Genomic DNA, 23710 nt, shown 5'->3' on the forward strand with positions numbered 1-23710 from the left:
GAGATCATGCTGCTTGTTGCCAGGTCTGAGGGAGCTGAATCCTGACAGTCTGTATGTGAAATTACAACAAGAAACGGTGGTGATGATCACTAACGGATTAGGATTTTGGAAGGAAGTGTGAAATGGCAGATTCTGAAAAGGTGGAGGAAACCTTGGCTTCTTACTAAGGATGCCCTCCCCTTTTGCTGCCTCTATCAGATAGGTTAGGGCTCCGTGTGGCATTTCAATGGGGCAGTGCCGCACAGCTGATCCTGGGCTCTGGTCAGCGCTGCCCCTTTGAAACACCGCCACAGCATTTCAAAGCAGCAGCACTGCATGGAGTTGACCCCAGGATCAGTGCAGTGGTGCCACTTGGAAACGCCGCGACGGCCTGGACCTGGCTGGACCTCGAGGACAGCAGCCTTCGGAGGCGGCTTGGATGTGTGTCATGCCTGGAGGGAAAGGGGGGCGGCTTGGGAGAGTGTTGTGACAGAGGGGGAGAAAGGGGCCCCAGAACTCACTGCTGATATTGAGGAGAAGGCTTGGAGGAGGCCTCCTCTCTGACTCCCAGCCTTGGGGCAAGCCCCCAGTCCTACCCCATCTGCTCAGGCCCCAACCTCCCAGGCACGGCACCATGGGGAACGAGGAGGGTGCACATCCCCAGCCTCCCCGGTCCTGGAGCACGGGGAGGGCAGGCAGAACAAGGCCTGAGCCTACCAGGTGCTGGAGCATGGGGAGGGAGGAGGGCACATGGCCCAAGCTTCCTCTGTCCTGGAGCGCAGGAAGGGTGGCTGGGCACTTGCAGGCAGCAACCTCTGCTCCCAGTATGACTGTAGGCCTTCTGGGAGTGGAGTATGGGCGTGCCTAGGCTGGCAGTTTGGGAAGGCAATGCCTTCCCCCACCTAACATTCCGGCCGCCCATGCTTAGAGTCCACATATGCTGCGTGCCCTCCTGCATGCAAATACCCTCCTAGAGACTGAGGCAGGCTAGGAGGGCAGGAATTGGACCCATTTCTGGGCATCACTAAAAATTATACAAACCTGCTACCCCCAGTGTTGGTGCAAGTTTTAAGCAAGATTGAAATTAGGAAACATGCAGTTTGGTAATGTTAAATTCATTAACAATACCTCATAGTTATGAATCAAAAGTCATATATACACATAACAGACATGTATGTCTAGAGCCCTGTACATATACGTAATTTGTATCCACATCGCTATCCGCAAAAATGAGCCTTGGATGTCTACATCCAGAGATCTCTGTGGGAGTCAAGACCCATAGATATAAAGCAGAAAAAGTTGCAGGGTTCTAGCTACAAAATTTGTATCTGCATCTGTATCTGCAAAAATGAGCTGCTGATATCTGCATCCATATCTGCTAATGCAGATACCCATGGATATAAAGAGGATATCCATGGATTAGCATGGCTCAATGTATGTACATGCACATGTATCTATACCCACTCAGTTGTATTTCTGAATACCCAAATAATGTAAAACATTCACATTTAGAGTAAGTGGGAAAAAACTTTAAGTTTCCAGAGTAAGGCATGAACAGAAATATTTGTTAATCTTTACTAGGGGGCTGCACCACCCTAACACTAACCCACCCCCCATTGCAGGCAGTAGACAACCACTGCTCTCCCTCCGGCTACTGGGGAGGGGAGGGCTGTGGCTGCATCAGCCAGGGTCTCTCCCTCCCCCGACTGCTAGCCCAGGCCTCTCCCTCTCCTCCACCAGCCTGGCCCTTTCCTGCCCTCCCTGCCTTCGCCAGCCAGGGCCCCTTCTACCTCTCCCCCTTCAGCAACCCGGTACTTTCCCTCCCTCCCCACCATGCAGGTCCCATTGCAGGCACCCCAATTAGCTGTTTTCAAAACACAGGCAGCCACTTGCCATGTGGTGATTGCTGGAGCTTCAGCCAACCACTGTGTTATGGCTCAGGGTGTACCCTGTTCCCTCCCACGGGCCTCATTGTTGCCCACCCACTTGCCACGCGGTCAGCCCCCCCCCCTTTTCCAAAAAGCCCAGCAGCAGCTTACTTTCGAGGTGCAAGGAAGGTGAGTGCCGCTGTTGAGGAGTCAAAAAGCCACATTTAGATGGCTCGCGAACCATAGACTAATGACCCCATTAAGCAGCAGGGAGGAGAGAGGGAGGAGGCTGGATGGCTGATGGGGGAGGGACTGCAGGACAGAGTGATGTAATATCATCACTCTGGCAACCCTCAGGAAATATTTTTATAGGTATAGTAATAGCACTCAAGGTCCCATCCAAAATCAGAGCCCCACTATGCTAAGCAGCGTACAAACAAATGAAAACACGGGCCCTTCTCTAAAGACTTTACAAACCCAGGTCTGAGCTCTGCAAATGCTTCAAACAGGTGGATCTTACTCTTGCATAGAATCCCAATGACTTTAGTGGAGCTTTGCACAGGAGCCAAGCAAACATAGCTATAAACAAGGGAGTTTGTGTGGGAGTTTGTAAGGGGAATTTGGATATTGGAACTTGTTTGGAGTTTGTTTTTGCTGTGGAGGGGGTGTTTTGGTTTGTTTTTGTGTTCAGCGGACTAATAGGATTTTGGTGAGAAAGATAAAACACAGAGGGTATGTCTACACTACAGAGTTAGTTCGAACTAACTTAGTTCGAATTAGTTAATTCGAACTAAGCTAATTCGAACTAACGCGTCTAGAACTAAAAACTAGTTCGAATTAGCGTTTTGCTAATTCGAACTAGCATGTCCACATTAAGTGGACCCTGAACAGGGCTTAAGGATGGCCGGAAGCAGTGCCGGCAGGGCATCAGAGGAGGACTTAGAGCGTGGAGATGCTGTCTCAGGTTAGCCGAGGGCTGTGCTTAAAGGGACCCGACCCCCACCCCGGACACACAGTTCTCAGGGGTGCCCCGCTTGAAAACCAGTCCTGGCTTGGAGTGCCCACACTGGGCACATCACACCACTCGGCCATCAGCCCGGCTGCACTTGCCGCAGGCTGCCATCTGGGGAGAGGGTGCAATTGGGGGGCTGCAGGAGAGCTTCCACCCCCAGAAGCCTGCAGAGCCAGCCCAGTCCTCCCCATCGGGGGCTCGTGCCCCAGTCCTCCCTCACCTCCTTCCACTTACCCTTCCCTAGCCCCTTTTCCTGATGTACAAAATAAAGGACAATTGTGTTCAAAAATGGAATCTGTCTTTATTGAACAAAACTGGGGGAGACTGGGAAAAGGAGGTGGGAGAGGGGAAGAGAGAGGCTGGGAGAGAGGAGGGCAACTACAATGATCAGGGTTTGGGAACAGGTCCCATATGAAGAGAGGCTAAAGAGACTGGGACTTCTCAGCTTAAAAAAGAGGAGACGGAGGGGGGACAGGATAGAGGTCTCTAAAAGCAGGAGTTGGGTGGAGAGGGTGCATACAGAAAAGTTCTTCATTAGTTCCCATAAAGAAGGACTAGAGGACACCAAAGGAAAGGAATGGGTAGCAGGCTTCAAACTAGTAACAGAAAGTTGTTCTTCACAAAGCAAAGAGTCAACCTGTGGAACTCCTTGCTGCAGGAGGCTGTGAAGGCTAGAACTAGAACAGAGTTTAAAGGGAAGTGAGATCAAGTCATGGAGGTTGGGTCCACAGAGTGGTATTAGCCAGGGGGTAGGAGTGGTGTCCCTGCCCAAGGTTTGTGGAAGGCTGGAGAGGGATGGCACGAGACAAATGGCTTGGTCACTGTCTTCGGTCCATCCCCTCCAGGGTCCCTAGGGTTGGCCGCTGTCGGCGGCAGACAGGCTACTGGGCTAGATGGACCTTTGGTCTGACCCAGGACGGCCATTGTAAGCTCAGGGCTCAGGGTCAGGGGTCTCACTGGACCCCCTTGATTTTCATGCAAACCTGCTCCGGGGTGGCCAGGCTGGCAGCTCTCCTGCCCAAGCCGGCCACTTTCCTGTGCCTAGTGCGGAGGTCGTGGACGAGATCCACGATGTCTGCACTAGCCCAGGCAGGTGCCTGCCTCTTGCGGTCCCGGGCAAGCTACGGGAGCCGCCAGCCTGGTCCCGGGAAGAGGGGGAGGGCTGGGGGGCATCGGGTGGCTGGCTCGATCCGTGCAAGGTGCAGGGTCTGCTGGCTGGGTGCTGGCAGGCTTGCACCTGGCATGGGCACCGTAGCCAGCCCGTGCCCCTTTAAGGGATCCGGGGCCGGGAGGGGGGCATAGAGTTTCCCTGGTGTTGGCCAGAGTGGCCACCAGGGAAACCTGGGGAGGGCCTCCCACTAGTTCGAATTAAGGGTCTACACAGCCCTTAATTCGAACTAGCTAGTTCGAACTAGGCTTAATCCTCGTAAAATGAGGTTTACCTAGTTCGAACTAAGCGCTCCGCTAGTTCGAATTAAGTTCGAACTAGCGGAGCGCTAGTGTAGCGCCTATCAAGTTAGTTCGAACTAACTCTGTAGTGTAGACATACCCAGAGGCATTAGTGGCCATGGCCCAAGTAGTAGAGAACACAAGGAGGATGATTGGATGTGGTAGCTGTGGTATGTACATGATTCTGGAGGGGGTACCTGAAAGGAGTTTTGTTTGCATGAAGTGCCGCCTGATAGAGCTGATGGAAGAAAAGATCCGAGGACTGGAGATGCAGGTGGAAACTCTGGTCGAGTTTAGAAGGGGGTTTGAGCAAATGATGGGGCAAAGGCATGAAGTGGCTGAAGGGGAAAGCTTAGATATGCAGATGGAAGCAGGATCAAGGGCCTCAGAGGGGGGACTGCTGGGCGAAGGAAATGGACAGTGGAAACATGTGACTCAGAGAACCAGGAGGAGGAAAAGATGGGTCAGTGAAGGAAAAATAGAGCTCAAGAACAGGTATGTGGAGCTGGAGAATGAAGAAGGGGTACAGCAGGTAGATAATGAAGATGGAAGGGTAAGGAAGAAGAGAAGAGTGGCTAGTCCCATAGATAAAGGGGAAGACTTAATGGAGACAACACCAATAATGAGCATTAGGATTACAAGGGAAAATAGGAATGGCAAGGACTTGCAGCCAGAGGAAGCTAGAGATAGACCAGAGAATTTCACTGTTACTAGGAAAAGGCAGGTCTATGTGATTGGGGACTCCTTATTGAGAAGAATATGTAGGCCTGTAACCAGAGCTGATCCAGAGAATAGAAGGGTGTGCTGTCTGCCAGGTGCTAAGATATGAGATGTGGAACTGAGGTTGAAGAGGATTATTAAGGGAGCAGGAAGGAATCCATTGATCATCCTTCATGTAGGAACAAATGATACGGCTAGATTCTCGCTGGAACGAATTAAGGAAGACTATGCTAGGCTGGGGAGGATGCTCAAGGAAATTGAGGCTCAGGTGATTTTTAGTGGGATTCTGGCTGTTCCTAGAGAAGGGCAACTAAGATGTGACAGGATTATGATGATCAATAGATGGCTGGGAGGCATTTATGGACAGAGGACTGTTCTCTAGGGATGGACTTCACCTAAGTAGGGAGGGAAATAGACTTCTAGGATGGAGGCTGGCTCAATTAAGAGAGCTTTAAACTAGGAATTTGGGGGAGATGGTTGGGAGATGCCCAGGTAATCTCTACGCCAGATTTTAACACTGAGAGGGAGGAAAACGAAGTAAGAAAGGATATAGCTGGGGGTAGGAGAATGAACATGAGGAAGGGTGGGGGGGATACTAGTCTAATAGGTCATATTGGAGGTATAACGTCTGTGCCAAATTGGGTAAAGAATGTGAATGAGGCCAAACAGCAAAAATTAAGATGTTTGTACACCAATGCGAGGAGCCTAGGTAACAAAAAGGAGGAACTAGAGCTACTGGTCCAGGAAGTGAAACCAGATATTATAGGAATAACAGAAACATGGTGGAATACTAGGCATGACTGGAGTACAGGTATTGAAGGGTATGTGCTGTTTAGGAAAGACAGAAATAAGGGTAAAGGTGGAGGAGTCGCATTGTATATCAAAGATCCTCCCCTGGGATAGTGCTTGGGGTGTGTTATAGACCACCAGGATCCAATTTGGATATGGATAGAGACCTCTTTAATGTTTTTAATGAAGTAGATACTCATGGAAACTGTGTAATCATGGGAGATTTCAACTTTCCAGATATAGACTGGAGAACAAGTGCTAGTAATAATAATAGGGCTCAGATTTTCCTAGATGTGATAGCTGATGAATTCCTTCATCAAGTAGTTGCTGAACCAACAAGGGGGGATGCTATTTTAGATTTGGTTTTGGTGAGTAGCAAGGACCTCATAGATGAAATGGTTGTAGGAGACAACCTTGGCTCGAGTGATCATGAGCTAATTCAGTTCAAATTAAATGGAAGGATAAACAAAAATAAATCTGAGACTAGGGTTTTTGATTTCAAAAGGGCTAACTTTAATAAATTAAGGAAATTAGTTAGGGAAGTTGATTGGACTAAAGAAATTATGGACCTTAAAGTGGAGGAGGCCTGGAATTATTTTAAGTTAAAGTTGCAGAAGCTGTCAGAAGCCTGTATCCCTAGAAAAGGGAAAAAAATTATAGGCAGGTGTGTTACACCAATCTAGATGAGCAAGCATCTCAGAGAGGTGATTAAGAAAAAGCAGAAAGCATATAAGGAGTGGAAAATGGGAGGGATCAGTAAAGAAAGCTACCTTATTGAGGTTAGAGTATGTAGGGACAAAGTGAGAAAGGCTAAAAGTCAGGTAGAGTTGGACCTTGCAAAGGGAATTAAAACCAATAGTAAAAGGTTTTATAGCCATATAAATAGGAAAAAAAACAAACAAAAAAAAGAAGTAGGACCACTAATTACTAATGATGGAGTGGAGGTTAAGGATAATCTAGGAATGGCCCAATATTTGAACAAATACTTTGCTTCAGTCTTTAATGACGCTAATGAAGAGCTTAGGGATAATGGTAACTTAACAAATGGGACTGAAGATATGGAGGTAAAAGCCAAATTTGAACATCTTAATGGGAGTAAATCGGGGGGGGGGGGGCAGATAATCTTCATCCAAGAATATTAAAGGAACTGGCAACATGAACTTGCAAGTCCATTAGCACAAATTTTTAATAAATCTCTAAACTCAGGGGCTGTACCATTTGACTGGAGAATTGCTAATATAGTTCCGATTTTTAAGAAAGGGGGAAAAAAGCGACCTGGGTAACTATAAGCCTGTTAGTTTGACATCTGTAGTATGTAAGATCCTGGAAAAAATTTTGAAGGAGAAAGTAGTTAGAGACATTGAGGCTAATGGCAATTGGGACAAATTACAACATGGTTTTACAAAAGGTAGATCGTGCCAAAACAACCTGATCTCCTTTTTTGAGAAAGTAACAGATTTTTTAGATAAAGGAAATGCAGTGGATCTAATCTACCTCGACTTTAGTAAGGCATTTGATACAGTACCACATGGGGAATTATTGGTTAAATTGGAAATGATAGGGATTAATATGAAAGTTGAGAGGTGGATAAGCAACTGGTTAAAGGGGAGACTACAGCAGGTCATATTGAAAGGTGAACTGTCAGGTTGGAGGAAGGTTACTAGCGGAGTTCCTCAGGGATCAGTTTTGGGGCCAATTTTATTTAATCTTTTCATTGATGATCATGGCACCAAAAGTGGAAGTGTTCTAATAAAATTTGCGGATGACACAAAGTTGGGAGCTATTGCCAATTCAGAAAAGGATCGGGATATCATACAGGAAGATCTGGATGATCCTATAAATTGGAGTGATAGCAATAGGATGAAATTTAATACAGGCAGTCCCCGGGTTACGTACAAGATAGGGACTGTAGGTTTGTTCTTAAGTTGAATTTGTATGTAAGTCGGAACTGGTACATATTGTAGGGGAAACTCTAGCCAAACATTTCTCCAGAGCTCAGTTTTATTCTCCCACACCTCACTTCCCTCAATCCTTTATTCTCAAACTGAGGTGTCTGCTGAGAAAAGCCGCTCCGCGTCTCCCTAGTCTGCTGGGGGGGGGGGGGGGGGGCGCTAGCTTCGCGTCTCCCTGGTCTGCTGGGGGGAAGCAGCTAGTGCGGGGTTGCCTCACCCCGTTTGTAAGTAGGGATCCGATGCAAGTCGGATCCATGTAACCCGGGGACTGCCTGTAGTGAGAAGTGTAAGGTTATGCATTAGGTATTAATAACAAGAATTTTAGTTATAAGCTGGGGACACATCAGTTGGAACTAACGGAGGAGGAGAAGGACCTCGGAGTCCTGGTTGATTATAGAATGACTATGAGCCGCCATTGTGACATGGCCGTGAAAAAGGCAAATACAATCTTGGGATGTATTAGGCGAGGTATTTCCAGTAGGGATAAGGAGGTGTTAGTGCCATTATACAAGGCACTGGTGAGACCCCATTTGGAATACTGTGTGCAGTTCTGGTCTCCCATGTTTAAGAAGGATGAATTCAAACTGGAACAGGTACAAAGAAGGGCCACTAGGATGATCCGAGGAATGGAAAACATGTCTTATGAAAGGAGACTCAAGGAGCTTGGCTTGTTTACCTTAACCGAAAGAAGGCTGAAGGGGGACACGATTGCACTTTTTAAATATATTAGATGGATAAATACCAGGGAGGGAGAGGAATTATTTAAGCTTAATACCAATGTGGACAAGAACAAATGGATATAAGCTGGCTAGTAGGAAGTTTAGACTTGAGATTAGACGAAGGTTTCTAACCATTAGAGGAGTGAGGTTCTGGAACGGCCTTCCAAGGGAAGTAGTGGGGGCAAAAGATCTATCTGGCTTCAAGATTAAACTAGATGGGCTTATGAAGGGGATGGTTTGATGAGATAACATGATCTTGGTAACTAATTGACCATTCATTATTAGTGGGAAATAGGTCAATGGAGGGATGATAGGAATTACTAGAGAACTTTCTGGGTGACTGGCTGATGAGTCTTGCCCACATGCTCAGGGTTTAGCTGATCACCATATTTGGGGTTGGGAAGGAATTTTCCTCCAGGGTGGATTGGCAGAGGACCTGGAAGTTTTTCGCCTTCCTCTGTAGCATGGGGTACAGATCACAGCTAGAGGATTCTCTGCATCTTGGGGTCTTCAAAGTATTTGAAGGCTTCAATATCTGAGATATAGGTGAGAGGATTATTCTGGGAGGGGTGGGTGAGATTTTGTGGCCTGCACCGTGCAGGGGGTCAGACTTGATGATCATAATGGTCCCTTCTGACCTTAAAGTCTATGAGGCTATGAGATTTTGGGATCTGTACATACAGAGGGACTGCCAGGAACTGTGTTAAGAATCAAGACACATACAAAGAGTGGAGGAACTCTGACGCAATCAAATATGTATAATATTTATACAAATATATACTTCTGCAAATAAAAAATACAGCACCCTCAATTCTGCTGTTGGCACAATATATTTCATTCTGCTTTGGCACAAAATCGAGGATGGTCAGAAATGTCCAATAGATGAAGTAGATTAGCAGCAGTTAAACCAGGGGACTGATTCCATGTGCTCTACCAGAATCTATGCAAACCCAACATAACCTAGTGCAGCACAGAGGGTTGTTAGAATCTGGAGTTCCAAAAGTCAGACCACTAGTGCAGGAATGCAAAGCATTTGTGGTTCTTGACTCCAGCCCAGTGGCTGAAACAGCAGCAAAAGATGAGTAGCAGAACTGTTGTGTTTTGCCTAGGGGTTAAGAGATAGACTTTGCAAAGTTCTCTGTATTATGCTAATTCAATCTGTTTGTGCCATGTGTGCATGAAAGAGAAATTTCACACAGCAATACAAGATTAATGAGGGGTACAATTAAACACATTTGAAAACATTCAATTTCAGCCTTCTAAAGAGTTAATCCTGAAGAAAAACCATTTGACAAAAGTGTGATTTTGATATGACTGTACCCTTTTAACAAGGTAAGCAGAACTATAAATACTACCTGAGCCTCAAATCATTTTACTTGTAGATAATGTCAGTATACTACACATTCAAAGAGCTCCTTGTTATATTATAGTTTGTGTTTATTATATATTAACCAGCAGAATTTTATCATGCATTAATGTTTTCAATTTAACATTTGATAAGGCAATGCTTCTGTGGTCCTATTGAATCTCTATTTGAAGTGATCAACACTATAATTGCAAACTATGTGTTTTTGTATTATTCATCCATCTTCCGTTTAGTGTACATATAGTTTAGCCTATTTTATGAGGTCATTTCCTGCACTCTGTTTTCAACTATTTTGGTAGCTCATATGTTTGGACTGTTTCTTTTTCCACACCCAATACAGTAATTTCCTGTAGCTTTTATTACAAGACTCTGCCAGTCTTTTAGAGAAGATTTCATTATTCTAATGGAGCTGTCAAAACAAACCCCTCACCACTGCATTTTCTGTCAAGTACCTCACCCAACAGTCAGGCAGACTGATTCACAGCTCTTTGCCTGCCAGTACACAGTGCCATTTTATATGCAAAACATAAAAATGTTTAGAAGAGTATTTTGTTTAGGGAGAAAAAAATACCAACAGAATACCATCACAAATAATATTATGTGTACGGATCTGTCTGTGCCAAACAAAGACCACTTGGATAAATGTTTTGTGTGCTTGTTATAACCCGAATTTACAGAGCGCAGAAGTGACATTAGTTAAAGAGCCTATATCAGATTTGCAGAAATAATTTAGATATGCCTAATTTTTAATGTTGGCAAAAACATGTTCTATTGTTAAGAATTCAACAGGCTTCTCTATTAGATATAATACATTGTAACCCATGAAAATCAAATTATCAGTAAGGAATGAAAGGGGAGCTAAAAGCAGTAATTCTTAGCATAAGGCGGGAGCCAGAAACAGATAATGATGACAGAATGATGTAAGTGTTCGGCAGTTTGCCAAATTGAACCTTGAGTAACCCTATATGTCCCATTTATTATTTTGTATAATAAAAACTGCATTGTTTCTTCCCTACCCATCACAGACCTTTTCAAACCCAGTATTTTATTTTTATAAAGAACTAGAAGATTTACCCAGCGTTACTCAGGTCCTTAACTCAATTAATTTTTGTTTTCAAAATTGTTTTTGTTTTGTTTTCATTGAAATCATTGCTCAGGGGTAAGCCTGTAGAGCAAGGGTTCAAATAGGCAGGTTGCTTTGGGGAGAGAGGACTACCACATCCCTCTCTCACTGCAGCAGCTTGGGTCTAGGTGAGAAGCACCTCTCCATGGCTGCTTCAGCTCCAGCAGGCACAACCCGGGGTGTGGTCCATGTCCCCCCGGCTGGGGCAGAACCAGGTTCATATGCCCCTGCCCTCCCCAGCCAGAATGAGGAACGCAGCAAAGTGGGCACTTTCACCTCACTCACCGACAAAAGGAACAGCCGGCAATGTTCTTCTATGAATCAGGGGAGGAGCTTCAACCCTTCCCACCTTCCCGAAAGAGTGTCTGGGGGTAAAAGGCTTAGACCTGGGGCAGTCCCAGATGCGGGGGGGGGGGGGGGGGAGAACAACACCAGCCAGCCCCTTTCACCTGCCTGGTGATTCTGTCTCTTTTCTGTATGATTTTATGAGAAGCAATCCCACTTCAGGCACATCCCATTTTCCAGGCACAACCAAACCCTTACCTTGCTTTAAGTTATGATCAGAGGAAGCTGTATACAAAATTGAGTGGTCCTATCTCTTATAGTTTAGGAAGAGTTCTTGAACAAACAGATGGACAGGCACATAGTCTCTCTCAAAAACACATTAGATGAATTGAAAATGTGGGAGGTGGCAGATGTAGAGCTACTATAATATAGTTTTACAGCAGTTTTATTAAATTTTCATGCATCTCAGCTCAGACTACTACAGCACTTTCAAAAAATTGCAAAAGTCACAGACCATTATTACCAAATACATGTTTCCCTGCATGCTTTTTGGGGTAAGAAACAGGTTTTAATTTTGATATACTTGCTGTACTAACATCAAATGCTCTAAATTCCTATTCAATAATGGTGTACACCAATCTCTTTAGAAACTCAACACAGCCTAATCTTATTTATTGTCCCTACAAGATCCAGGCATTGTCCAAAATTCATTTAGATCAGTCAAGCTCTTATTTCCCAATATAAATCACAACAACTGAAACAATTAACACACGTGGCTGGAAAGTACTCAATGTTCTGATTACTACTCTACGCATAAATTATAGTCTTTGATGTCATTAATCTTTTATTGTAATCTGGTTTTAGAGAAATTGTCTTGTTGTATATGGTTTGAAGAAGTTAATCATAGGCAATCTGGTAAACAATATAAGATTAAGAAAGAAAAGATAAGCATGTACGCATTTTTGTATCTCAAGCAAATATGGCTCACCATAATCTGAAAAGAAGCAGCTACTCTATTTTTTAAAATATCCACATTAAGCCAACTCACCTAAAATAGGGCTGTAGCACATTTCAATATTTTTATATAAACAGAAAATAAAAAAACTTACGTATCAAAACCAACAAAACTATTAAAGTCAGCGCCTGTCATTGTTAAAGTGTCTATTTGACAGTAAAGTAATGAAAACACCAACACACCACTGTCTCTTAGCGTCTTAAAGAAAAACATTCCAGATATGGCAGAATCATAGTAGTACAAATTTCACCTCTCAAGTGGGAAATGTATTTCGCTGCTTTTAAGAAATGTATGCTTCACTCCATTTGTGAGATGGAGATATTAAGACAGCATTGAGAAAATGGAAATAAATATACTTTGTATTATCACTGACACTGAAATATTGGTAATTAGACAAAGGATAGCTCTAATTATACCATTAAGATAAACCATTCCATTAGGGAAATGTAAGGAAAAAATCATGTAGAAAAACTTGAACATTTAAAGACAAGACTTTCAAAAATAATGATGGGGTTTTCAGAAATGCCTAAGTAAAGACATAAGTCCTACTGGATTTGAAAGAAAAGGGAACTTATTTGTAAAGTTAAACACTTAGAGACCTGATTTTCAAAAGTGTTCAATACTTAGCAACTCCCATTTTTTTAAATCTTGGTGTTACAGCTGTCTGCAAAGATGAGATGCAGAACTTGCACAATCATTTGATATTTAAATAGGACTTCTGGGAAACAAAACTCTATTATTCAGAATGCCACAACAGAATTAAAAAACACTTACAGTACTATTATTTTTCTGACAACTTTCAGATCTGAATACTAGAAGTCTAAGAATGAAGCAGAAAAATTAGAGGCTGAAAAGGACTGTCAGATCATCTGTTCAAACCCTTTCAAAACCTGAGTTTTCTCTACAGCACATTTTTAGTTATTTCTTTGGTTTCAAGTATGGCTCCTAGTTTTTCCATGTACTTCCCTTGTTATACCGACACACCACTATTAGATTTACACAGGAATACTATTAAACATACGGCAAGTGCCTTACAGCCTTTAAACATCTGCCACATTTGAATAGCAAATGTGAACTATACTTCCTTTTCTTTTTAATTTCTTTTAACCTTCATCATGGCATCTGGTGACATTTTGTTCTTTGCCCATCATAAGAAAAGGTTTGTAGTTTCTAGCCATCACAAGCACGGGAAATAAGTCACCAAACACATTTTATATTGTATGAATTAGTTTGCACTTAATGAACAATCTACTAACTACCAATTTTTCCTGTGAAACAGAAACTCCATAACATGAAGAAAAGAGAAGCTGAACTTAGCACACATTTTTAAGCAGTTATAACTCTGCCAAATGATTTTTTTTCAGTAAAAGGCATACCTTCAACATGTTTCTGCCAAAATACATTTCTATTAACCTTCGATGTTGAAAATGGCTGAATCATTTTTCCTGAGACTTTTAAAAAACTGCCTCAGACTGTATTACATTTTCATATGAAATGCAGAACTTTGACAAAATAATGGGCAACTGAAAGCAGCCCTCAAATGAAAATGCTTGTTCAACTTTATCTACATCTATTAGGTGTGTTCCACCTACAACCAGACCCAATATAACTTGCCAATCCTTACCATGGTGATACTTTTACCTCCCATTAAAAATTAAGATGCTGTCCATGGACAAATAGAATTTTACAAAGCTATCTATATCTGCATGTTTTTTCTCTCAGAGGTTGGCAAATTGCTTGTTGAAGCAATCCACAGCAATTTCGATGAAGTCACACAGGATGTGAGGGGGAAAAATGTTTGGGATAAATGTTCATCTGTTTCTGCATCTTCCTTGCTATTAGTTGAACTGAGCCCTAAGTGAGCAAGGTCAGAGTAATCAGCTTTTTCTCACAATCACCTGGCTAAGAATATAGAAATTGATGATTTATCTGTAAGGATTGGCAGGATTCAATTTTATTTAAAATTTTATTGTTCATATTTATTTAAAGCTTTCCCCCCCAATTTTAAATTTCACAGTTGTGCAAAACTTTTAAGCATACTGCCATGTTTTTATCTGTTTTTACAATTCACTGCTCTTGGTATTAATCCCATAAATTAAAAGTCAAAAAATAAACAGAGGCCCGTCAATAAATATATCTTATCTCATCTCATCTCAATACTCCCTATTCCTCATCAACCTTAAAGGAAAAAAAGCTAAAATAAAATGAATTTTGTTTAATCAATAATTATTTAAAAATATATGAATTGTCAAATCGTTAAAAATTGTTTTAATTAGGTCACGTTATTAACTTGGCACAATTCATACTTCAGTTACAGTGGCCCAAGTTTCAGACCGCAAGTTAGCAAACAGAGTGAATCTGTTAATAAGCAAGACACTTTATATGTTTGTTACTGCAATTAAGAACTTTGGAACAGAGACTAATTTACACCAGCTACTTCATTTCAAAAGTATAAGGCAAGTCATAGCATCCTCATCCAGGCAGGATATTGTGTACTAATGGCTCAGTGAATGTTTCTGAAGTTCTGCTGGAGATACATTTTGCACATCCCCATCAACAAGAGAACTGTACAGTTATGTAATTTCAAAGGCCATTTGAGTGAAAAACTTCTGAGCAGTGGAGGGTTATATTCTGGAAAATAAAGACAATAACCGCTTTAATTTGTAACTATACACCAACTGCTATTTGTAACTATACACCAACCAAATGCTATTTTAGGATCAAATCAGAAAACACCAAGTTGTTAAAAATGTTCATGAAGTTGATGTAGATATATGCAATACTGTAATGTGGTATATTGTTTTCACTTAAGAGCAATCTCTAGTTCACACCATAGTATCTACAGTACTAAAGTGGTAGTACCTACAATAAGATGTGGCATTGAGTTTCATAGCTATGCTACACTGTTTTTTGCTGAGCGCATGATTGAAGCTCAGAAACATGAGGACTAATTTTGGAAAAAAGGACTGACTGAATCTAATCCTAATAACATAAGACTATTTATGAGCAAGTTCTTTTCTTATTAAGCTGATCTATGAAAACTTGAGAAATCACTATCTGGAGTCCTATCATGTCTCATTATGACCTTGCTCTTTATTTTCCCCCTAAATTAAAAGGTTTCATTTATCATACAAGTTCTTGAGCTTGTGTGTATACATGAAGGAATCACTTGTTCAATGTGGCCCCAGAGTGGGGGCAGAGTAGAGTGTCAAACCAGCACCTTTATCCTCCTAATTTAAGCATAACTAATTTATAAACTTAAGTTCTAATTTTATCTAGGAAGATCTTTTTTCCTCCACTTGCCAGATTATTATTTAGCCATTATTTATGGGAGTATCTGCAGTAGTTTCCCTGACTGACAGCTCTTTCCTATATTCTCATTCTGGGGATGACCAAGTATATTTCCAAATTGGTCCTCGGCCTCCAAATCAATATCTTCAGATGGAAGATAATCTCCACATTATCACTGCAAAAATCTGAAGTGTGCCTATGAGATCTGAAGAGCTATTTAAAGGAAGGAAATGTGTTAGTTCTACCATTTGATGACAGCATTCATCAAGCACATACCCACCCAGGCTAAATGGTGTAACTGAATTCCAGAAGCAAGCTCCAATTGCTCTTTCTTAGCTTGTCCAGAGACATACAGAAATCCTCACAGTCCTCCACAATTAAGCACACATCTAGACATCCTATTTTATGCTTTCTTCCTGTCACTGAATATCAAGCACAAAATAAATAGAAATTGGGTACAGCAAGTTAGTATTATCCATAGTGACCTTGGTACCAATTAAGATAAGGACCTCATCACACATGTTGAGTACACTGATAGAAAGATACCTGGGTGCACTTTCAACTTGTTTTTTGTTAGCATAATACATTAGTAAAAGTACTGTACTATATTTTGTGCCAGTAAGAAACTCTTAAGGATGTAAGACTTCCCTACAGTATATCAGTAATTTACTAATTGGGGCACCCTGCTTTAAAAGAACTCAATAGTCATAAAAATGTAGGGCTGTAAAGAATCTCAAAAGGTTGACCAGTTCAGTGCACGCTACTGTGTTGAGGCACAGTTAAATACACCTAGCCCATCCCTAATAGATGTTTGTCTAACCTGTTCTTAAAACCATCCAATAATAGGGATTCCACTACCGCCTGAGGTAACCCATATTTGTATTTAACGGTCTAGTAAAAAAGCTTTTCCTAATTGAAATCTTTCTTGCTGCAAAAATAAAAATGTTTTTTTCTTCTTCAAACCATGAGATTGGAGTGCAGGTGCTAGCTTCCCACTGAAAAGGGGGGGAGGAGGGAGAGGGGGAGCTGCAGTGCACAGATATGCTGCCTGGAGGCTTCCCCCGCTGCTTTCATTGCCCAGAATCACAGCCAATGGGAGCAGTGGGAGGTGGTGCCTGGAAGCAGTGCCTATGAGCAGTGCAGGGGGGGGGGGGGCAAAGCCTAGGAGAAGGGCTTGTGAGTGGTGGGTGTATGTGTACAAAGCCTGGTAAGTGCCCCCATCAAGATCCCGTACTCTCAGCCCACTCCTGGACCCTCCCCCTACCCCTAGCTTGCTCTGGCACCCTCCCTTGCTCCTGCACTCCCCCTCCTTGCCAGACACCCCATTTCCAGTGTGCTCTTGCACCCTCCCTCTTGGCCAGACCTCATACCCTCACTTCACGCCCCCCTCCTGCACGCCCATCCATATCCTACTCCCTGACATCCCCCTCCCAGACACTGAACCCCTCATTTCTGACCCCACCCCAGAGCCTAGGGGAGCCCACAAAATGTACTAACCCAGGAACCTCAGTCGTCCCTTCCCCCTCATGGGGGGGGGGGGGGAAGCACCAGGGCAGTGAGGTGCCTCAGTTAGGGGCCACATCAGTAAGGGTTGAGGTTTGTTTTTGGGGGGCTGTCTCTCATTTGTGTGGTCCCCAACTGATTTTTCAGTGGCCTCCCCGACCCAAAAAAGGTTCCTCACCCCTGCCATAAATAAAGACAACATTGAAAACTTTTGCTTTGGACATAAATTAATATTTTTACTTTCTTTAAAACAAAGGTTGGTAAAATAAAATGATAAAGTTAAAGCACTTAATCTGTTAAATTATTCTGAATTTAATTAATAATATTTCCTTTCTTACTGGTTATATACGTCCCCTTACATTATAGGCTCAAGTAGCCAAATGTGAATAATTTAGTATTTAAAGTATTTAGAGATAAGTGAAGGTATTTTGTCATCATGGGTGATTGGTTGATGGTCCACAGAAAGGTTTGCATTGAGCAGGAGGGGCCATGGGCCAAAAAGTTTGATAACCACTGCCCTAGACTGAAATCCCAGAATCTGAGGCTTTCTGGCATAGGGGATAGGAGCATTCACCCACATTTGTTGATAATAGGGGATGTGAACAACTAGTCGACACACTAGTTGACTAGTCACTCTCCACCTCTTGCTGATTCTACCAGAAAAAGGCAGGACGGGGAGGGTGGGGGAAGGAGGAGTGCTTCAAAGCAGTAACGCCACATGGAGCCCAGGTTCTGCCATTCTGAAACACCAATTTAAATTAACTGGCTAATCAAATAGTCAATGGTTGATAAGGGCACCTCCACCTTTTCAAAGAGCAGGTCCTGACTAGTTTATTGGGACACAAAAGGGAAGCCTGACATCTGGAGCCATGGACTACTTCTTATGACCATCCCATTAGCCATAACTTTGATCATGGGCTGAACAGAGGGCTGCCTGGAGGGTTGTCAGAGATCAGCCCGCCCTCTTCATCCAAAGGCAAGAACTCTGTCCAAGAATCCTGGGGGAGTCATCGCTGAATAGGTGTTAAAAGGCATATCGACAGACTACGGCCTGATGATTAGAGATGTGAAGCTGGAGGTCACCTATGGAGTAGATTTTGGTCCCAACAGGTCCAGCTTTTCTACAGCTCTGTTTTTAGGGGAAAGGGACTTGGAAGCCCTGCTTCTCACTCTGCTTTGCAGCAACCATCAATAATGAATCCAATTGTGGATAAATATGAAAATATTCATCGCCCTTAAAGCACAAAATACCCACGCTCATTCTGCTTAGCGGTTGAGGCAGGAAGGCTGGGGTCTGCAATAACTTCCTCGTCATGTCCAAGACTGCCTTGATAAGTGGCAGGGCAATGCAGGAGGGACTTGAGGATGACACAATATTCATCATAGCATCAACCTTGTTTAAAACCTCTCCCACACTGAGGTCGAGGTTTTGTGCCATTTTACACAGCACAACCCTAGAGTCCTCCAGGGCTTGGGTGACAGTGGACTCCACAAGCACCTCATCAGGAGAGGAGGCGGTGGCAGCAGCTATGCTCTCCCATCTCCTCCGGCTGGGGAGGTGGGCCAGAAGATGCTGCCAGGATGCATTGTGTTGAGGTGGGTACCAATGCTGATGTCAGTCCCCACAGTGGGACCAGTGGTGCCATCTGTTGAAGAGGTGGTGCCGAGGTGGACAGAGTTGGTGTAGGCACCAAATTTGGTGTCAGTTCCATGGTCATTGCCATGAAATGCGTTGATGGGGGAGGTACCAATGAAGGTGTTGGAACAGAAGCTTGGAAAGTTGATGGATCTGGCACTGAAAGTATAGATGGGACCGTTGTGGGCATTGGTGTCAACACCGGCACCAAAAGTGCCAGTGCCGGTAACAATATAGGAGGCATCTGGTGGTTCAGCAGAATGAATGAGGCAGACATCACCAATTTGGATTGAGATTTCAGGCTCCTGCCCTGGGTTTGGTGAAAAGCCCATTGGGTCCAGAAGGCCAGTGAGCTGGGTTCAGCCACTGAGGTGACCAGTGTTCTAGACGGGATCTGCTCTGTTGCCTGGAGGAAGCGTGATGGCTCCTACTCTGGCTACACTCCAAGGCTACGTCTAGACTACATCCCTTTTTCGTAAAAGGGATGTAAATTAGACGTATTGCAATTGCTAATAAAGCGGGGATTTAAATCTCCCGCACTTCATTAGCATAAAAATGGCTGCCGCTTTTTTTCGGCACGGAGCTTTGCCGGAAAAAAAGCGCCAGCCTAGACGCTGATCTTGTGGAAAATAAAGCCTTTTCCGAAAGATCCCTTATCCCTCTATGAAATTAAGTAGTAGTGCCACTCTACATGGGGTATTTTCTGTGAGGATGTCCACCACTGGATCAGACTCCTCTTGGACCTCCTCTGCCTGCACCCCCAAGTTGGCAGGTCTTTGTGGAACTTGGTATCCATAGACAGAAGTGGCGGGGTAGGATCAGCCAAGATCTCATCAGGCAAGGAGGACAATGACTCCTTGACTTCCCCCCGCCCAGCTATTCCTCTGCCAGCTGTCCATGGGGTACAGCAGAAGGGACATCCTGACTGGCTACCAACAGCATAGTGCCCTCACCTTCCAGAGGAGGTCTCAACAAAACCTTAATGCAGAAATGGGCCAACTCCGAAGTGGGAGCTATCAGAAGATGGGTAGCTGAGGGGGCACTTCCTGTGCGTGATGTCACCAACACCGACCAACAGCGGCAGGCCCAAGGCACACAGAACGGCCACAGAGGTTGCAGTTGCCATTGGGATGGCCAAGTTTGTCTACAGCGAGAACGGTGCCAAGATCTGGACCATTATGCAGATGTCCTAGAATGCACCAACTCCTCTTCCAAGTCCGAAGAATAATTGAACACCAACCATGGTGGTGTCAGTGATCTATGCAATTTCTGGTGCTGGGTCATGGTCACAGGTTTCCCCACGTGCACTGGGCCCAGTGCCAATGGGAGCATCATTTGTGTTGTAGTGACTGCAGGAGGTAACCAGTCCAGATGCTCTAATTGATACGGTGCCGTGGGGACACTGTAAGGCAGTACCAGGGGCCCAGACTGAAAACTCACCCCTTGTGCTGCCAGAGCCATTAAGTGTTGTGGTTTTGGAGCTCCTGGTGCCACGGAGGTAGGCATGGGTGCTGGCTGCAGTCCCCACAAGTGTCCCCATGCTGGTAACATCACCGGTGTCAGCTCTGACTGCTGGGCCCAAGTGGGTGCTCAGCACTGACTGGAGCACCTCAGACTGCGACAGGATTGATGCCTGGGGTTCAGGATATGCCTGCTGAAATGGTGCCGAGGTCTCCGTGCGTGGTGACGAGGTCAACTTGATGAGCTCCCGTGCTGCATCAAATGTCTTGGGGGTCGACGGTTGCTGGAGTTCTTTGATTACCACCTCCGCACCAGACCCTCCCTCTGCATTGGGCTTCACCAGTGCCTTGCCAGTACCGGGGCCCCATGGTACATCTTCAAAGCCGAGTGTCCCTCCTTAGGGCACACTTTGTGGTTGTGCCTCTCCGGAGGCCTCCCGCTGTGATCTCTCTCTCTCTTTGGCACCAGGGACAGTGAGCGGGGCCTTGAGGATTTTGAAGAGGCAGCAGCCAGTCTGGTCAGTGCCGTCAAGGTCTCCCACACTGAGGTCAGTGCATTTTGCACCGATGGTGCCCACTCCGGTGCCAGCGGTTGCAAAGCAGTCTCCACGAGAATATGCTTGAGTCTAGAGTCATTTTCACAGTTTGTCCTTGGCTTGAAACTCTTGCAAATGTGGCAATTGTCTGTACAATGGCCCTTGCCCAGACACTTAACTCTTGCCTAATGTGGGCTGCCGCAGGGCATGGGCTTCAAGCACTTCACACACAACTTGAACCCCTGCGGCCTGGGAGAGGCTAAAGGGAGCAGAAACTCCCTTTTCTTATTTAAACTAACAACTAACTGACTGAAAAGATTCAGGAGGTAGCCAAGTTAGTCTGTACAGGAAAAACTTTAAAAAAAACAATAAATAGTCTAATAGCACTTTAAACACTAACAAAACATGTAGATGGTATCATGAGCTTTCATGGGCACAACCCACTTCTTCAGATGAATTTGTTTTTGTTTTTTTAACTAAATGACTTGAAAGACTAAAGAACAACTATGTACATGAACTAAGGATAGGGACTAACAATATAGTCAGCGCTCTAGCTACCATCACAGGTGGGAAGAAGGAGCTGAGGGGGTGGAGGGTCAGCAGGGCTATATATGCACGGATATAGAGGAGACACTAAGGGGCTCCCCGGCTAGCCTAATGGATACTACTAAGGGAAAAAAGCTCTGGAATCCTTGCACGCAGCGCACACACACCTCATTGGAATGGACATGAGCAAGCACTAGAAGAACCACCTGGATTTGCCCCAGCCAAGGAATGTATACCCCTCCACCTCCAGTGTGCACAGCCGGGCAGCGGCCACGGACAGATACTTCTCACCTGGCCCCAAGCTCAAGTCACTCTCCCGGGGGAAATCCACATACTGAACTTCTCATGTCCAGCCCCACCTCAGAGCAATGATTTAAATGAAGTAAAACAAAGACCGAGTTAAGTACTTGAGCCACGCTGGGTAAATCTTCTAGTTGTTTAATAATTTGTCCCAGTATTTTTACAGGTACAGAAGCTAGGCTGTTGGGCTCCCTAAGTTCCATAAGAATATATGCTTAGCGAAACATTTATGGTTCCAATGAGAGAACAAGGCAGGGACGGGGGAGGGAAGAAGACGATACATAAAAAAAGAAAAAGCAGCAAACACTACCGAGAAGCTCTTCTGAATAAAAAAATGGAAATACTAGTAACTATCTGGAATGGGAAAATAATGGAAGTTAAACATGCAGTTCACAATATAGCAATGTGAAAAATGCAATTTACAGACTGAAAAGACTAGTGTTTTGTTTAAAAAAATAAAGGAAAGGTTACTGATCAGTCCATCAGTTTACTTTTGTTCTGAATCAAAGACTTTTTTTTTTGGCTTGTCAGAATCAGAAATCACTCATGAGAGACTGCACATTCAAGAAACAAAGCTCAAATAAATCGTGGTAACTCTACTTACCCACTGGACTGGTACCAGCTCCATTTGGTACTGTAAGATCTGCCGTACCCAACATGCCACCTAACAATTAACAAAATCAAAGAAAAAGCTGATCAGTTTTCATGCAGATAACGTACCCTATCGTAGTAAAACATTTCACTACAATAAGCAGCAGCACAAGAGGAGATGGGAGAAGTGGCTGCTCTAGGCTGCTGACTACCTTGGTCAATAGATGGTGCTACACCCTGCCCCCCTGTCCACAAAGATCAAGAACTGGTTTGCTGTACCAGCAACAGGAAGTGAAGAATAAATCCCAATGGCTGAGGAGGAGCTGCCATTTATCCTAGAAGCTCACTGCCACTGCACCTGAGAAGAGATGTATTGTACTGGTAGACCCTTCTCAGTGAAGAGAGGTATCTATCTGCTGGTCTGACATGAAGTCCCAAGAGATGGGGGCTGCCTGCCTGAAACCCTCATCTGAGATGTTATGGAAAGATTGCAGATGCTCATCCATCCATCCAATTACTACTCTATGTGGGCACTAACGATACAGCCAGGTCTGACCCTGAGCAGATCAGACAACAAGGCTCCAGGACTGAGGGAGCAGGAGTCAAGGGCAGTGTTCCTTCTAAGATTTTCCATCCATGAACAGAGTGAGTTTTGTCGTGGAGACCTATACTGAGGTCTTCTGCGTTTGCTGGGATGTGTGTCACCATGGCACATATGATACTAACAAACATCATAGGAGATATATTGCTCTGACCCCGACTGAAGCTGCCGTAGCAGCTGCCACCTGCCATATGGTGCTGACCCTGCTAAGGCCGCTGGAACAGCTGCCACCTGCCAAACAGCCCACAGCTCGAGCCCTGCAGAAGGGCTGAAGCTAGAACCAGGGCTTCGTGGTGGCTGCCCAATTGCTCCTGGGACAAGGCAACCATCCGCCATGTGGCCCCACCTCAGAGTAGCTGAGCAGCCACTGTGGGGACCTACTTAGGAGGTTGGCAGGCCTCAAATTCTTGGTGTGCACCTGCGCAGCCATGCACCTTAGAGGGAACACTGGTTAAGGGTGCAAGGTGTGTTCTCATCCATCCTCCTGGTTGAGGGTTGGGGCCAGGCAGGATGGCACAGATCCTGGTGTTGAACGCATGGCTGCATAGCTTCAAGAGGACTTTGGCTTCTTCGACCAGGGAATTCTATTCTAGAAAGAAGGTCTGCTAGGAAGAGATGGGGTTCCCCCAATCAATAGAGAGAAAAGCGTAACTGGGCACTGACTTGTCAACTTAGCAAGGAGGACTTTAAACTAGGTTCAGCGGGGACAAGTGATAAAATCCCACAGGTAGGCATAAAAATTGGTGACTGAGTGAGGAGAGGGACATGGAAAATTACAATAGGGGACAACAAAAGGAAATCGGTAGCAGAATCTGATGAACATTTCACAGGTCTGTACACAAATGCAAGTAGTATGGAGAAGAAACAGGAAGAATTTGAAGTGTTAGTACATAAGCTAAATTCTGATTAAATTGGCATCAAAGAGACTTTGTGGGATAAATTTAATGACTGGAATATTTGGCTTAGATT

The 23710-nt window shown here is 44.4% G+C and overlaps 1 protein-coding gene across 7 annotated transcripts in view; it reads right to left on the bottom strand.

The window, feature by feature from the left end:
- Positions 1–23710, bottom strand: part of MEF2A (myocyte enhancer factor 2A) — a 186693-nt gene that overhangs the window by 21151 nt on the left and 141832 nt on the right. For all 7 annotated transcript variants that reach the window (XM_075896958.1, XM_075896956.1, XM_075896957.1 and 4 more), the window contains one exon: positions 22154–22213. In XM_075896958.1, the coding sequence (XP_075753073.1) occupies positions 22154–22213 (60 nt within the window). The remainder of the gene's footprint in view (positions 1–22153; positions 22214–23710) is intronic.

Source organism: Pelodiscus sinensis, chromosome 14, assembly GCF_049634645.1.
Source record: "Pelodiscus sinensis isolate JC-2024 chromosome 14, ASM4963464v1, whole genome shotgun sequence".
NCBI lineage: Eukaryota > Metazoa > Chordata > Testudines > Trionychidae > Pelodiscus > Pelodiscus sinensis.